The sequence below is a fragment of the Bombina bombina genome, chromosome 5 (assembly GCF_027579735.1).
Source record: "Bombina bombina isolate aBomBom1 chromosome 5, aBomBom1.pri, whole genome shotgun sequence".
NCBI classification, from domain to species: domain Eukaryota; kingdom Metazoa; phylum Chordata; class Amphibia; order Anura; family Bombinatoridae; genus Bombina; species Bombina bombina.
The window spans coordinates 1,052,748,110-1,052,765,448 of record NC_069503.1 but is presented as its reverse complement, the minus strand read 5'-3'; the positions used below and the strand labels follow the sequence as shown (position 1 = coordinate 1,052,765,448).

The window sequence follows — 17,339 nt, the reverse complement described above, 5'->3', positions numbered from 1 at the left end:
GATAATAGGAGATCAAAACTAGTAAAAAGCAGTTTGTCATTGTCAAAAAAATAACAGTTGTCAATTGATTAAGCTCTAATTTCAATATACTGCAGCTTTTCCATCAATGTGATCTTTATGAGACTAATGGTTTTTGGATATCACAGTTTTTATTTTGTTCATCTTCAGCAAGCAGCAGCAGCAGCAAACTCTTTGCTATGCAATGTGCAGTATGGAAAACAGTTTTCATCTTTTAACATTATATAGGCACCACTTGTATATGCCCGGCACACATGCACATCACTGATTGTTAGCTACTCTATGTGCACAGTGCATGAAGCATACTTACCAGTTAGTACCCATCTAACCTATTTTCTGATTTAAAACTGCCACCTGTACTGAAAATGTCAATACCATAGTACAGGCTATAGGAAAACTATGCTAACTAGAGGCAGCAGCAGAAATGCACCTCAAAACAAAGGGTAGGAGAGACAGTGAGCCCAGCCCTTTTGAAAGGCTGTTTCCAAAGCAACTTTGAATACAATTAACTTTTATAAGCTGCTTCCCTGAGTACCTTGTCCATTTAAATATAATAATAATGCTATTATTTTGACACCGCCAATGAACACAATGTTATATTAAAAAACGCTATTTATTTTAAAGTTTAATCCTAGTTGATTACATATTAAGGGGTCAATTTATCAATGCGAAAACATGACGGCATTTAATGTGTTAAATATGCTCGCTGTACATTGCTGATGCAAATCTACATTCGACATCCTCATTTAACTGTAACTGTATATACAATGTCCCTTGGCACCTATTTATTGATCTTACCCTCTTTTGCCGCTGGGATTGTCGGTGGAGGAAGCGTTGCAGGAGGTTGTGTGGGTGCTGCAGTCGGAACAGGTACTAAAATATAAACAATTTTGCTTAATTGAACTGTAATTTTATTTGTACTATTTATGGATAATCTTATAAATATAAAGAAATTATTTAGTAATTTTGCTCAAGAAATGTACTTACAAGTTGTTTCTACAATGCTGACCCCTGGGCCTTCTGATTCCTGATGCTGGGCATACACAGTAATTCGGTATCTGGTATTGGGCAACAGCTCATAAAAGCAGTGTCTGGACTGGGATCCACTAAGTAAAGCATCTTGCTTTGAGCCATCTGGAATGATAAAATAATCAATATAATTAATTGCTTATCGTTTAATTTATGGCAATTTGTATGCTATCTCAATTGTCCATCATAACCTTCAGAAAAATATACCTTCTTAAAAATGAATATTAATATAAGAAATAGTATTTCAATACTAAAGGATATGGAATTATTACAGATGACCGTGGTTCATATGTCAACCTATTTTGGGAGTCAATCCATAAGTTTGGTAAAATAGATGACTTGGAGTTAGATCTGAGACTTCTTCTTTCTAAAGGCAAGTCCATTGTAAAGTTAATTTTTGCAGCCAACTCACTCAGCCAAAGTTGGTTCAGAATCAGCCAAGTTGCTGGGACAAGTATAGAAAGTGTTCTCTCAAAGTCATGATTGGCCAACTTATCAAATCTATTTGGTAGGGTAAAATCACATTTAATGGCCATGCTAATTAGCATATGTTTGCATAATAATTATGCAGCATAAACCAGAAACTAAAGTTGATAAAACCAGTTTTAAAGCATCATTTATTTTCAGTTTTACTCCCACTTAGAATCAATTTCATCATAACAGGATATTTATGTAAAAATTTTTTTTAATTATCTACATTGACCAGAACCTTAAAAAATACTGGCCACTGGGTGGCATCCCAAACATTTAGTGATTTCAAGTCATTACTTCTCCTTTAAAAAAAATCTGTATTTAGTACTCAACAATTCGGGCTCCATTTATCAAGCAGTGGATGCTGCTTCGGAGGACCATCGTTACTGCAAATCTGCTCATAGGTCAATTAAAATCTGTTTGTTTAAAAGCCAGTCCAGTTTAGTTTTATTTTTTTTAAAGGGGCATAATACTAATGCAATGTCTGTATGCTAAATTACTTGAAAGTGATGCAGCATAACTTCAAAAAGCTGACAAGAAAATATCACCTGAATGTTTCTATGTAAAAAAGGAAGACATTTTACCTCAAAAAATAATCTTCAGCTTGTAAGTAAGTGCTCTGTGAAAAATTATCCTTCAGCTAGTGTCAGCTTCATTTTGAAAAAACAACAGCCAATCAGTTTTATCAGTCCTGATGTCATGTTTTGCTTTACTGTGATCTCATGAGATTTCAATGAAAAAAACATGACTGTGCCTGCACATGACAGATGAGGATACAAATTACATGACTGTGCCTGCACATGCCAGATGCCGGCTCCCTTGCAAGTCCTGGGACTATCATCCTGATTGGCTGCTTAAAGTTCCTTTACAATGGAATGTGGCTACTGTGGAAATCGTGAGGTAAAATAACTTCCAGGTGATATTTTCTAGTCAGTTCTTCATAGTATGCTGCATCACCATTTGGGTATCATGTCCCTTTACATTTTTAGATAGTGTAACTTTGGCCTTTAACTGACCTCATGGCTTTGTGCATAGATGTCATCATGTTTTGCTGAACTATTGCTTATTTTAGGTAATTTATTAAGCCACTTTCAGATAAGTAACAAAACAACTTTAATATGATATATCATGTGATGAATGCAGTGATACAAGTACTAAAAGTGAATCTTGTTCATCTTCATTACAAGTTACTGAGGGAATTGGTTTTTAGATATTTTTGGAACGTTGCCATTGCTTGATTGGCCCATGAACAATCAAACGTAGCATCACTCCCAAACAGACAGGAAATTTGCAATGACTCAAGCCAACACAAATCTTGGTATAAGAACAGTCAACTTATGCTCAATAAATTTGGATTGTATTTGAAAAGATACATAGTGTTGTAATTTAAATAGTGCGTGGTACAAAATAAAACATTTATATGAATGCACAAATAACATGTTTAAATGTTTCTTCATTTTCCTATTTTAATTTAGTAAACATTTTGTCATTTTGTCAGGTTGTTTGTTTATCTATCTATCAATCTATCTATTTATCTATCTATCTCACACTCTCTCTTACTCTCTCTCTCTCTCTCTCTCTCTCTCTCTCTCTCTCTCTGTCTATCTCATCTATCTATCATCTATCTATTGATCTATCAATCTATCTATCATCTAGCTGTCTGCCGATAAAGTAAATTATAGCATAATCATTTTTTGTAATTGATAGTGACAGATCCACCCGGAAAATTATGAAACCCTGACATATCTGGGGTACAGGCAGGCATGTAAGGGTGGGCTTAAGATTTCACTTGTTGGGAAATTATTAAGATAGGGCAAGAAGCATGAGAGTCAGCAGAATTTGAGATCCCAAACTGTGAAAATCATGCAATATGCACAATGGTTGTGAGCATAGTGTGAGTTGTATTTCCAGCTCTGCTGCATCTGCAGTCAGTAACAGCGAACATTTAAATAAATCCCTGGGTTGTCATAGATCTGTGTGTCCGTTTGACCTTTACTTCCTGCTGCATGGCTAAAAGCTCACAAACCACACTTTTGGTGAATTTTTGGCACATTTAACTTCCGGGCATGTTTTGATAAAAGAGTTGGGACATCAGGCACCAGTAATTCTTTTAAATAGCTTGGTCCCTGATCATGCAGAGCTTTGTTGGATAACAGGCCTATCTTGAATAGTAAGTGCCATTTTATTGGCAGCCAGAGCAGGTAGTGGAGGATGGTGTCACATGACAGAATTTTAACTGGCCAGTTAGCAGCTTTGCTGCAGCATTTTGTACCATGGAGTAGTTTTTCTGGGAGACCATAATAAAGAGCATTGCAATAGTGGATGACCATAGGAAGATCTTCTGTAGGAAACAGGTGCCTGATCCTGGCTATATTGTTTAAGTGATAGAATGAGGCTTGTAATGTGGCTGACATATTATGTTTCAGAACTACTTCTAGACTGACACTTGTAAGTAAACTAGGTAAACTATATTTGACTTCTAGGTTCACAGATCCGAAGCAAACCTGCCAAGATCTATAATACTGTTCACCCCCAGGGCAGTTCTTGATTCTAAAAATAATATATATTTTTCAATATTTTAGATGGGTCTCATACTGAATGTAAAATATTTGAAGTATGTTTCCAGTGCTTACACACAAAGATCTGCAGGATTATCCTTTATTTTTATTCATTTTATCAAGTCTTATAGTAATTATACTAACCCAATAACATTAAACTAAAACACACTGTACCGTTTGAACAGCTAGCTATGCTTTAATAAATATATGTGCCAAGTGATTCTTATCTAACTTCAGAAAATATGTTTCGCTTAGCTAGACCAAGAAAAGGATTTTTGTCCTGTCTGGTGCTCAGCTTTAAGTATGACTGACAATACCATATACTGTGTTTTATTATACAAGCAAATAATATATTTTCTAGATAACATTTAGAAAGTGCATACCTGTGAGAGACTCTATCGTGATCTTGTAAGCAGTTGCATGTCTCTGGAGTTGCCATTGGCTACATATGCTGGTCATCCTGATTTGGTATGCATTTAGGTTAGTCACTCCCAGAAACACTGAAATGAAAGCAAATAATATAAAATACTGTACTCTGACACCTACATGATTAATACAATCTCATCTTTTGTTCCTGTTGAATGAAAATACTTTTAAAAGATTGATAGTTGAATAATTTCCCCATTTAACAATCAAGACTATAGAATGAACAACAGTTTATTTAGGCTAACCCATTGGTTTTCAAACCTGTCATCAAGCCTCCCCAACAGGCCAGGTTTTCTAGATTACCTTGGATGAGACCAGGTAAAATAACCATATTTACTGTAATCAGCTGACTGGTTCACCTGTGCTCTAGTTCAGATATCTTTAAAATGTGGCCTGTTAGGGAGGTCTGAGGACAGGTTTGAAAATCAGTGCGCTAACCTAATAACAGTTGCAAAAATAACTCACTGCAAACGAGATTAGAGCTTAAAAAAACAAAAAATAAAAATAAATACATAAAGAGATTTAGAACTAAATGTCTACTTTAAATGAATCATGCAGCTGGCTAAGCAGAGCATTTTTTATATAGGAAAGCCAGGTAAATTTGGACTGAAGCACCTTGAGGTTTATATTCCAAAATAAGACAACTTACAATTAAAGATAAATAGTTTTGAGTTATATTATCATATCTGCTTGGGAATCCATATTGATTTCAAAATTTAGTGCTTAATTAAAATGTTCATTTTTGCTGCATACATTTAATACAAATTTTACCTACTAATTACTATCAATACCATTTTTTATGTGTATGTTGATTATGGACAGATAGCTCAGCATGCTAAGGCACTGTGGCTGAGCTCTGTATCAATACCATTTTTTATGTGTTTGATTATGGACAGATAGCTCAGCATGCTAAGGCACATTGGCTGAGCTCTGTATCAATACCATTTTTTATGTGTTTGATTATGGACAGATAGCTCAGCATGCTAAGGCACTGTGGCTGAGCTCTGTAGTAACCCAAGGGTTGCAGGTTCGATCCCTGGCGAGGCCCACTCAGCCTTTCATCCTTCCAAGGTTGATAAAATGAGAAGCGCCTTGAGACCCTTTTGGGTGATTAGCTGCGCTTTACAAGTACCCCATACATACATTATAATGTTGAACTTTTAATATACTTTTTAAACCACTTATTTTATTGAACACTATACTGTAATGTGCAGTATGTGTTTGTCATTCTTATACAAAAATGTGAGGTATGCCCGAACAATAACCTTGAAACACTAACAGATCTTTTTAGAGTTTTGCATGAGCTGACAGTTTTAGAGAATCAGACCCTAAGTATTATTTTTCATCTGCCCATTTAAAGGGACACTGAACCCAAATTTTTTTCTTTCGTGATTCAGATAGAGTATGCAATTTTAAGCAACTTTCTAATTTACTTCTATTATCACATTTTCTTCATTCTCTTGGTATCTTTATTTGAAAAGCAAGAATGGAAGTTTAGATGCCGGCCCATTTTTGGTGAACAACCTGGGTTGTTCTTGCTGATTGGTGGATAAAGTTACCCAGCAATTATCAAGTGCTGTCCATGGTCTGAACCAAAAAATAGCTTAGATGTCTTATTTTTCAAATAAAAGTAGCAAGAGAACGAAGAACATTTGCTAATAGGAGTAAATTAGAAAGTTGCTTAAAATTGCATGCTCTATCTGAATCACTAAAAAATTGGGTTCAGTGTCCCTTTAATAAAAGTGACAATAAAACAATAACAAATGAATACAAGATGATAAAATAAAAAATATGGATTTTCTTACATGTTTTTCCGGAGCCAGTTAAAGCGTCGCTGAAACCAGTTGAATAGGATGCAAGAACCTTTAAGCTGTATTCTGTTCCACTGAACAGATTCACAATAAGCATAGTGTTAACATCATCTCCAACGAAAGTCTCTAAAGCTGGTCCAGGTACTGAGAAGAAATGGGAGAGCAATATAAATAGGAATTAAACAAGATATATGCTGTTTTTGGACCTAGCTATCGAGACTCATAATTGAGTAAACATTTTCCTGTGCCACTTCCATCAAATAGAACAAAACCTTTTTTTGTACCATTAGAGGACAGGACATGAATGTATTTCTCTTGGAAAATGCAGATTTTTAAATATTGTAAAATGTATATGTATTTTGGCACTAGGAAAACTTTCCTATAGAGACCATTTTCCAAAAAAGAATTTACATCAATTTGTACTTTTGTATTTTGTAAAAGGAAAACTACGTCATAAATCTATTGTAAATTTAAAGGAAGAAAATAATTATTCAAAATGAAGACAACATTTTCTGTTCATTTATTTTGTCCATTAGCTGTATCATTAAAGGGACATAAAAGCTTAAATAACTTTCCAATTTATTTCTATTATTAAATAATATTATTGTTATCCTTTGTTGAAAAGCAGGAATGTAAGCTCAAGAGCAGCAGTTTTGCACCAATGTTCTACATGAGCAAGAGTACTAGACGGCAGCACTATTTCCTGCCATGTAGTGCTACATATATGTGCATGCTACCTATCTAGATATCTCTTCAACAAAGAATAACAAAAGAACTAAGCACATTTGATAATAGAAGTAAATTGGAAACTTTTTAAAAATTGTATTCTCTATCTTAATCATGAAGGAAACATTTTGGGTTTCATGTACCATTACATTTTTCAAGTGGATAGTTATCTTACACCAGACATCACAGCACATGCATAAAAGGAAACCACATTTTTGCCTATGTAATTAGCCTAAAATAAGCAAATTGTGGCATAAATTAGCACAATGCAGTGTTCCCTTAAAGGGCCATAATACCCAGATGTTTAAACACTTGAAAGTGATGCAGCATAGCTGTAAAAAGCTGACTAGAAAATATCTCCTGAACAACTCAGATATTTTACCTCAAAAGTTCCTCAGTAGCCAACTCCCATTGTAAAGGATTTCTAAGCAGCATTTTAGTTTGTCTGTCCTGGGACAGCTGAAAGAATGAGCCTCGTGAATTCCCATATTATTTCACCAATCAGGTAAAGGAAACTTACTATGAAATCTCATGAGAGTTAAGTCAAATCTCATGAGATCACAGTAAGAGTTCATGACCTCAGCACTGCTGATGGTGATTGGCTGCTGTTCATTTCTTCATTTTTTTTTTTACCTGCAGCTGGGCAGCAGCTGAGTATAACTTTTTACACAGAACTTACTCTGCTGAGCTGAGAAGATTGTGAGGTAAAATATCTTCCTTTTTTACATAGTGATGCTCAGGTGATATTTTCCTGTCAGCTTTTTACAGTTATACTGCATCAGTTTCAAGTGATTTAGCATATGAGTATTATGTCCCTTTAAAGAAAGGGATATATTACAACATATTTCGTTTTTTTTACTGTAAATTATAAACAAGGGAGAAACTAAATTAGTTTCCACCCCTATAATACTTTTGTGCTAGATATTAATCAAAAAGTGAACTTTAAATGAACTTCTTGATTCTTAAAATGCATCACTGATCCTAGCTAAAGAACATATTTAACCCCTGTAGAGTGATTAGGGTGACCAGATCTGAGGAAGAAAAGAAAGGGACACTTCACTAACGAGACGTAACATACTCTAAATGAAAAGGATGAATTATTAGATTAGGGTTTAATTGTAGCATTTCAAGTCATATATTTTAAATTATATAATGAATGAAAATTATAGCTGTCACTAATCTCGCTGTCATTAATAAGCAACTTAAAATGCAACACTGTCTCCCAATCAGACACCACCAAAAAGGCACGCAGGCATCTGACGTCCAGGTCTCCTCTTACACATCTCTACCAGCACAGCATGCAGGGAACTGTAGTTCCTCGGCTGCAAAGCTACTAACAGTTGCGGATATTGCATGCCATAGTGCTGCACTGGATATAAAAAAATTACTAGTTAGAGAGTTGTGCATATATAATAAAAATGAAAAAAGTAAAGAGTAGAGAAAAAAACAAACGGTACATCCCTGCAAGTGTTAAAAAACAGAACAATACCATTAAAAAACCCTCAATTATACACATAGATAAAGTCCTAACAAATAGCTGCAAAGCTTGCAGAGCACGACCAACTGAACCAATCAGCAGTGGCAGTGCATGTAGCCACTAATCACCAACGGTTTCCTAATAAAATGATTCTGAACAAGATTTTACGTATGTTTTTAACTCAAGCAAAGGGGGCCACGAGACAGAGACTGGAGCTACACATAAATGGCGCTCCTGAGTTATTATAGATATTACTTTTATTATTTTTATTATTTTTTTTTATACAAATGCTAACAAGTACATGTATTCTGGAATACTTTTGTATATATATAAATATACAGAGAAGCAAAGAAGATTTCGCTCTCAAAATTATATTTCCTGGCACAATAATAGGGACAGAAACTGTGTGGGAGCTACAAGACGAGTACCAAATAATGAGAAAAGCTAAGATTTTCACATAAAAGCTTAATATTTCTTTGCTTCTAATGTTAAACCTGCATGACCCATACAACAGCAGGCTGTCAATGTCTTCTGACTAAAGAATGAGGCTTTGTAGGGCTGTAATGCTCTGCTACTTGGATATCCACTAAAACATTGTTTCTCAAGTACCCCCAACAGGCCAGGTTTTCATTATAGCTGAACTAGTGCGCAGGTAAAATAATCAGCTGATGGGTGAGAGCGGGTTAGTAACCATGGTTACTGATCAGCTGATTATTTCACCTTTACACTAGTTCAGCTATAATGAAAACCTGGCCTGTTGGGGGTACTTGAGGGCCGTGGTTGAGAAACATTGCAGTACAACACCAAGACTTGGATGGCCAGCAACTTATTGCAAAGAGAACAAAACATAGGCATATCTAACTTTAGATTGTGTTCTATCTCTTCAAAAAAAAAAAGAGGTGCTGTGGATTTTGTATATAACTGAGTCATCACATAGGAATAAAATAAGCTTACCATTGATTGGTTTATACACAATTCTATAGCCCAGTGTAGCAGAGGGAGGTGGGTCCCACGTAATCCGTAGCCTGTTATACCACTCATCTGAAACTCTCAGGTTCCTTGGGGCAGATAATGGCACTATTGAAAAACAGATCAAATATTATGTTATTTAATTAACATCACCAGAACAACTTTAGTGAGTATTGGTTGCATCGATCTGTACAGCATTAAAGGGACACTCAAGTCAAAATGAAACATTCATGATTCAGATCGAACATGCAGTTTTAAGCATCTTTCCAATTTACTTCCATTAACACAACATGCAAAGTCTTTTTATATTTACACTTTTTGAGTCACCAGCATGTGCAGGAGCTCACAGAATATACGTATATGCTTTTGTGATTGGTTGATGGCTGTGACATCTACTACTCATTTGAAGTTCAGACTAAATGCTATTGCATTGTCTTTTTACATGCATTTGTAGATTATGCAAAACTACTATATGTACTGGTCCTTTAAAGGGACATAGTGCACTATATTTTTATTTGCATAAATGTTTTGTAGATGATCCATTTATATAGTGAAATAAATGTGTATCTTGCAGCGCCGCTGAAGACAACCATACAAGCTATACCTAAAAGGCGGAATCTCCCAACCAGATTCCAATGAGTCAGTAGAATAAAATGCCAGAGGGTACAGGACATTTATATAGCCTATCTGGGAATCTTTTTGTAACAATGTATAGTTTTGCTTATTTTTTTAATAACATTGTGCTGATTTTCAGACTCCTAACCAAGCCCCAAAGAGTCAGATGTATACATGCGTTTACAGACTACTGCTGCCTTCTGTTGGTCTAATCTGTCTTTCATATGCAGGGAAGGGGAGAGTGTCTGCCTGTTTCTGGTTTTGCATGCCCCTTTCACTGGGTGTCACATCTTAACCTCATCAACAGAGCTAAACTTAGAGCTTCTAAGTAAGTTTTTAAAAGGTTTTATACTGGATTTTTAGATCAGTATCTGTGCATATTCTTCTTTATAGCAGTGTCTATTACATGCAGTTATATGACAATTGGTTTATATTATTCCTTTAAGGATAGCATAAGGCTTCAATTTGAAATTCAAATTTTATAATGATTGTTCTCCTTAAAATAAGTTTTACCCTTCAAATATTTCTAGGGGCACAAAGCAGGAATAAGAAAATGCTCTAATGAAATAGAATATTTTATTGCATTTTTGCTTGCATATGCCTATGCATTCATCCCCTCCAAATAGATAAACCAATAGTTAAAGCCAACCTTTATTTTGTTTTTTAATCCTTTGTTATTTTTGTAGTCGAACAGAAAAATAATCATTATCATCAGCTAACAACAAAATAATCATTATCATCAGCTAACAACAAAATAATCATTATCATCAGCTAACAACAAAATAATCATGACCTGTTAGCTCTATGTGACTTGCTAAATCAGCGAAGGATCACAAATATCCCTTAAAAGACCACAGTTCCTCAACATTATTATTATTATTTGTAAAGATGCAACACATACTGCAGAGCTAAGGAGAAGCATACATTGAACCCACAGGAGTATAAACTGTGGAAATATCAGTGGAGAATGACTACAGGGGCGCGATCCGATATACGGCGTAGTTTGCGGCGCAAGCGAGGGAACCCGCGTCGCCCGCAGTTTCAGCTCGCAACTCGAGCTATCCAATATACGGCGCCGTCAGATGCTAACGTGCCGTAAGTCGGATAAACCAGCAATGTCCAGAAATCTGCGTAAGTACAAATTTCTGGCGTCGCCAGTGACTTGCGCCACGTTAGAAACTGCTGGCGCCTACAAAACCTGACTAAAGTATGAAATCACCCGCACTGTCTAACACGCCTCCTAAACATAGCCCGACACGTCTAACCCTCTATCCGCTATCCCCCTCACTATCCTAACAATAAAAAAAGTTATTAACCCCTAAACCGCCGCTCCCGTACCCCGCCGCCACCTAATAAAGTTATTAACCCCTAAACCGCCGCTCCCGGACCCCGCCGCCAGCTATATTAAATCTATAACCCCCTAATGTGAGCCCCTACCCCACCGCCATCTACCTTACCTACCCCCTAAAGTGAGCCCCTACCCCGCCGCCATCTATTTTAAAATTATTAACCCCTAGTTTAATCCCCCTACCCCGCCGCCATCTATATTAAATTATTTAACCCCTAAAATACTAAACTATTCCTACCACTAAACCTAAGTCTAACCCTACAAATAGCCCTGAAAAGGGCTTTTTGCGTGGCATTACCCCAAAGTAAACTGCTCTTTTGCCAGCCCTTAAAAGGGCTTTTGGCGGGGCTTTGTCACAAAGTAATCAGCTCTTTTGCCTACAATCTAAATCCCCCTACACAGCTGCCACCTATAATAAATGTATTAACCCCTAATCTAATCCCCCTACATCGCCTCCAGCTATATTAACTATATTAACCCTAATTATATTAGGGTTAATATAGTTAATATAATTATTATATTATATATATTAACCCTAATTATATTAGGGTTAATATAGTTAATATCGTTATTACATTATATATATATTAAGTATAATAACCCTATCTAACTCTAACATCCCTAACTAAACTCTTATTAAAATAAATCTAATATTAATATTATTAATGAAAATATTCCTAGTTAAATCTAAATACTTACCTATAAAATAAACCCTAAGATAGCTACAATATAATTAATAATTACATTGTAGCTATGTTAGGGTTTATATTTATTTTACAGGTAAATTGTTAATTATTTTAACTAGGTATAATAGCTATTAAATAGTTATTAACTATTTAATAGCTACCTAGTTAAAATAATTACCCAATTACTTGTAAAATAAATCCTAACCTAAGTTACAAATACACCTACACTATCAATAAATTAAATAAACTACAAATATCTATCTAAAAATACAATTAAATAAACTAAACTAAATTACAAAAAAAAAAACACTAAATTACAAAAAATAAAAAAAAGATTACAAGATTTTTAAGCTAATTACACCTATTCTAAGCCCCCTAATAAAATAATAAACCCCCAAAATAAAAAAATGCCCTAACCTATTCTAAATTAAACAAGTTCAAAGCTCTTTTACCTTACCAGCCTTTAAAAGGGCCTTTTGCGGGGCATGCCCCAAAGAAAACTGCTCTTTTGCCTGAAAAAAAAAACACAATACCACCCCCCCAACATTACAACCCACCACCCACATACCCTTAATCTAACCCAAACCCCCCTTAAAAAAACCTAACACTACCCCCCTGAAGATCTCCCTACCTTGTCTTCACCCAACCGGGCCGAACTCCTCATCCGATCCGGGCGATGTCTTTATCCAAGCGGCAAAGAAGAAATCTTCATCCCGGCAATGTCTTTATCCAAGCGGCAAAGAAGAAGTCTTCATCCCGGTGATGTCTTTATCCAAGCGGCAGCAAAGTCTTCTTCCATACGGCAGCATCTTCCATCAAGCGGCATCTTCAATCTTCTTTCTTTGCTCCGCCGACGCGGAGCATCCATCCCGGCCGACGACTGAACGATGAATGAGGTACCTTTAAATGACGTCATCCAAGATGGCGTCCGTCGAATTCCGATTGGCTGATAGGATTCTATCAACCAATCGGAATTAATGTAGAAAAATCTGATTGGCTGATTGAATCAGCCAATCAGATTCAAGTTCAATCCGATTGGCTGAACCAATCAGCCAATCGGATTGAACTTGAATCTGATTGGCTGATTCAATCAATCTGATTGGCTGATTCATACATAGGATACCAAACCAGCGCAAATATTGGCGTCGCCAGCTTTTGCAGGCAACGATTTTTATCGGATCGGGCCCCAGGTGTTTTGTAGAGTGAATTAATGGGACAGTCTACCATATAATTGTTATTGTTTTAAAAGATAGATAAACCTTTATTACCCATTCAGTTTTGCATAACCAACACTATTATATTAATATACTTTTTACCTCTGTGATTACCTTGTATCTAGAAACCTTCTTCCAGCCCCCTGATCACATGACTGTGACTGTTTATTTTCTATTGTCTTAAATTTAGCATTGCGTTGTGCTAAATCTTAAATAACCCCCTGTGCCTGAACACAGTGTTATCTATATGGCCCACGTGCACTTTCTGTCTCTTTGTGTTGAAAAGAGATTTAAAAAGCATGTGATAAGAGGCAGCCCTCAACGACTTAGAAATTATCATATGAGCCTACCTATGTTTAGTTTAAAGTAAGAATACCAAGAGAAAAAAAGCAAATTTGATGATAAAAGTAAATTGGAAAGTTGATTAAAATTAAAAGTCCTATCTAAAAAATGAAAGTTTAATTTATACTAGACTGTCCCTTTAAGAATATTTTTTTTTATGGGAGTAAAAATTGTATATTTTTCCTGCTCTCTATGAGAAGTAATAAAACTCACATGGGAAGCCCTTTAAGATCTGCTTGTGATCACTGAATAGCAGTTAGCCACCACTGTCTTAAAATGACACTTTACTGTACGTTTTCCCCATAATGTGTTCCCAATATATACAATATATATATTATTTTTTTTAACCAGCTGCAGCAAATTACTTGCATTGGAAATCGTTCAATTAGGTATATTCTAGCAATTGAAAGCTGGTTTTGCTCATCGAAAGCACCACTCATAATGAAAATTTCAGTACTTAAGTATTGGTCTTGGTGTACAGAGAAAAAGAGAAAATAAGCTGGTCTGCTCTTCCTGCCAGTTCAGTCTATTTGAATGAGGATGCTCTTTAGAACAAAGGGTAGGATCTTAAACTAGCAATTCCCTATATATTTAACAGTTTGCAGATGGCATAACAAGTCACTGTAGGCACATTAGGGGAAATACATTTTATAGTACCGAGTTTTTTTAATTAAAACAATGGGGGTTTATGACATAATATATAAATATATTATTTTTTTTTACACAAAACATTTCATTTTACATTATAATTCTCATTGTAATCATTGTGAACATTTGTTACAATTTGTTTCTCCTTGTCTGTTGAAAAATTATTGTAAAAATTCTACAAAAAAATAAAAAAAATAGTATTATAATTTGATAGCATTTATGTGTGGAACATTCCAACCAATAAAGAAGCACTTGTAGATTTTATATGATACTATGTCATTTTTCCTTTTAAATTTCAAAATCTTTTGGTGACCACAAAATAATAACCATCTTTTTAATTGCTTTATAAATACAGAGCATTAGAGAAGATAAATAGTATCTGTTATTATTATGCTTAAACACGTTCTATTGTTTTTTTTATCACAAGCTTACATGTTTGTCCATTTGCTGAAACACTGTTTCCTTCTCCATTAAAATAAACAGGGGTGACGGTCACTTTATATTCTGTGTCGGAAATAAGTGGCTGAAGGACAATTTCATTTTGTCTGCCAGGTACCACTACCTAAAAAAAAAGGTTTGAAATTGATTTCATGTTATTTTTATACATGCTAAAGTTTGTTTTCATGAAGCACTATCTTATATTTAGTTCTCGTCCAGCTAATGAATTGGTGAATGTATTTTAGAAAACAGTTATTTGTTCCTAAATATAAACACATTTCAAACCAAGGAAGAGATCACTGGCAAGGTGTAATATGAAATATCTTGCTTTAAAATCACCAGAGAGTAATATTTTGAAAATACAAATTCTATCTATCTATCTATCTATCATCTATTTATCTATCTATCTGTCTGTTTATCTATCTAATCAATCAATCAATCAATCAATCAATCAATCAATCAATCAATCTATCTATCTATCTATCATCATCTATCTATTTATCATCAATATATCTATTTATCATCAATATATCTATGTATCATCTATCTATCTATCTATCTATCTATCTATCTATCTATCTATCTATCTATCTATCTATCATCTATATATTTATCATCTATCTATCTATCTATCTATCTATCTATCTATCTATCTATCTAGCAATCATCTATCTATCTATCTATCTATCTATCTATCTATCATCCATCTATTATTTTTCTACCTATCTATCTATCTATCTATCTATCTATCTATCTATCTATCTATCTATCTATCTATCTATGGATCATCTATCTATCTATCTTTTATATACCTATCATCTATCTATATTTTATATATCTATCATCTATCTATCTGTCTATCTATTTATCTACAGTATCTATCTTCTCTCTTTTTATGTATGCAAATTATGACACTTAGGGAAGTCTCCCTAAGTGTGATGCGGGAATCCAGACGTGGACCCATTGCTCAGTGTGCCTAGAGGGATATGGCTGCACCTCACTGACGAGGCCCACAATAGGCCGAAACGTATATCTGAGGTTTTGCTGTTTCTCTTGTTCAGAGAAGAATTGCCTGGTATTTCAGGGCTGGGCTGTACTGTGAAGTCAGGATCAGACTGATATGCTTCAGGAAAGTTCTTCTCTGTGAAAGGCACATGTTGAGCAAAAAGAGGCTGCTTCTTGGGTGGTAACTAGCCATAGAACAAGCTATTATGCTATTGTTCGTTCCCAGGTTGAGTGCTTCTCTCTTTTTTATTTAAGTATCTATCTATCTTTATATATATCTATCTATCTATCTATCATCTAATGAAATAAAAATATAAACTACAAAAAATGAATATGAATTTTTTTTTTTTCGCATACATGCTATCTTTAAAAAAAAAAATTAGGTTTAACTCACACTCAAATTAAGGAGTAAAATTAAATTCTGTCTTTAATTTCACAGGGAAATAAATAACATTATGATGACCATTTTCTGAGTATCTCCTTATCTTCGTAGCCTGTGGCCATCCCAGAAGAAAAACTACATTACAATAAAAACACTAACATTCCTAACTTACCACTTCTTCACCTCGATCCCCATAGACAGGCACATAGTTAACTATATACTGGCGTATATTGGCATCAGTCATTAACCATGATACATGAAGACTGGATGTAGTTTCATCATCTATCAAAAGATTACGTATTCCCAGTCTGGGAGCTGTAACAAAGACAATGTTGTTTAAACATCTTTATTTCAAACACTCAGTTCCTTTTTTGGTTTATTCAGAGTGTTACCTGCAGTGGTTGGTCTAGCAGTGGTCGTAGTGGGGGCGGCAGTTGTAGTTATTGTCACTGTAGTAGTAAAGAATCATTGTAAAATAAATTAGAAACATCAAAAGATAATATACAGTATGTATATATATATATATATATATATATATATATATATATATATATATATTATATATATAAAGAAAATGTAAAAAGTATCACTTAGAATTATTTTTTTAGAAGACAATTTTAATTATGTTTCAATAAATTTAATAAACAATAATAAAAAAAACATACACGTTGTTGCCAAAGCAGCCAGTGCATCACTTTCAGTTTCATCAGCAAATATGGCAGAGAGCGAAACTTCGTACTCTGTGGTGTGTGTTAAACCGTCAATCAGATAGGAAGTGATATCACCATTAAGGACAATCTAACCGAAAGCACAAAGAAATGTTTGTTAGACTATTTTACTAGTGTGTAACTATTGCCCACATATTTTATCACTTCACTGTAAAGTTACTTGCTCTAAATTACAAATAGTTAAATAACTGTAATACAAGAATATAAAAGTACATATTGTTGCTATGTTGCTGTAGAAAAGTCAAGACCATTTGTTGTAGTTATTTATACCTTTTATTTCAAAAACTGAAAATTTTTGCTGGCATTCTAAAATTTCTAACCAAAAATATGATAATATGGCACCATTTTGTAATAAAATAGTTAACAATTTAAGAAGTTACATTAGCATTATGCATTATATACATGTTTATAAAAACACAAATAAACTGAAGGCACTCTGCCAAGTTCT

General features: G+C 34.6%; 1 protein-coding gene across 3 annotated transcripts in view; it reads right to left on the bottom strand.

Annotated features, from left to right (window-relative positions):
- The window catches only part of COL14A1 (collagen type XIV alpha 1 chain), a 251,509-nt gene that overhangs the window by 94,709 nt on the left and 139,461 nt on the right, over nt 1–17,339 (bottom strand). For all 3 annotated transcript variants that reach the window (XM_053715323.1, XM_053715321.1, XM_053715322.1), the window contains 9 exons: nt 16,829–16,961; nt 16,556–16,612; nt 16,336–16,478; nt 14,771–14,900; nt 9,471–9,593; nt 6,308–6,457; nt 4,460–4,576; nt 1,006–1,152; nt 817–891 (listed from right to left, as the gene is read on the bottom strand). In XM_053715323.1, coding sequence (XP_053571298.1) covers nt 817–891; nt 1,006–1,152; nt 4,460–4,576; nt 6,308–6,457; nt 9,471–9,593; nt 14,771–14,900; nt 16,336–16,478; nt 16,556–16,612; nt 16,829–16,961 — 1,075 coding nt within the window. The remainder of the gene's footprint in view (nt 1–816; nt 892–1,005; nt 1,153–4,459; nt 4,577–6,307; nt 6,458–9,470; nt 9,594–14,770; nt 14,901–16,335; nt 16,479–16,555; nt 16,613–16,828; nt 16,962–17,339) is intronic.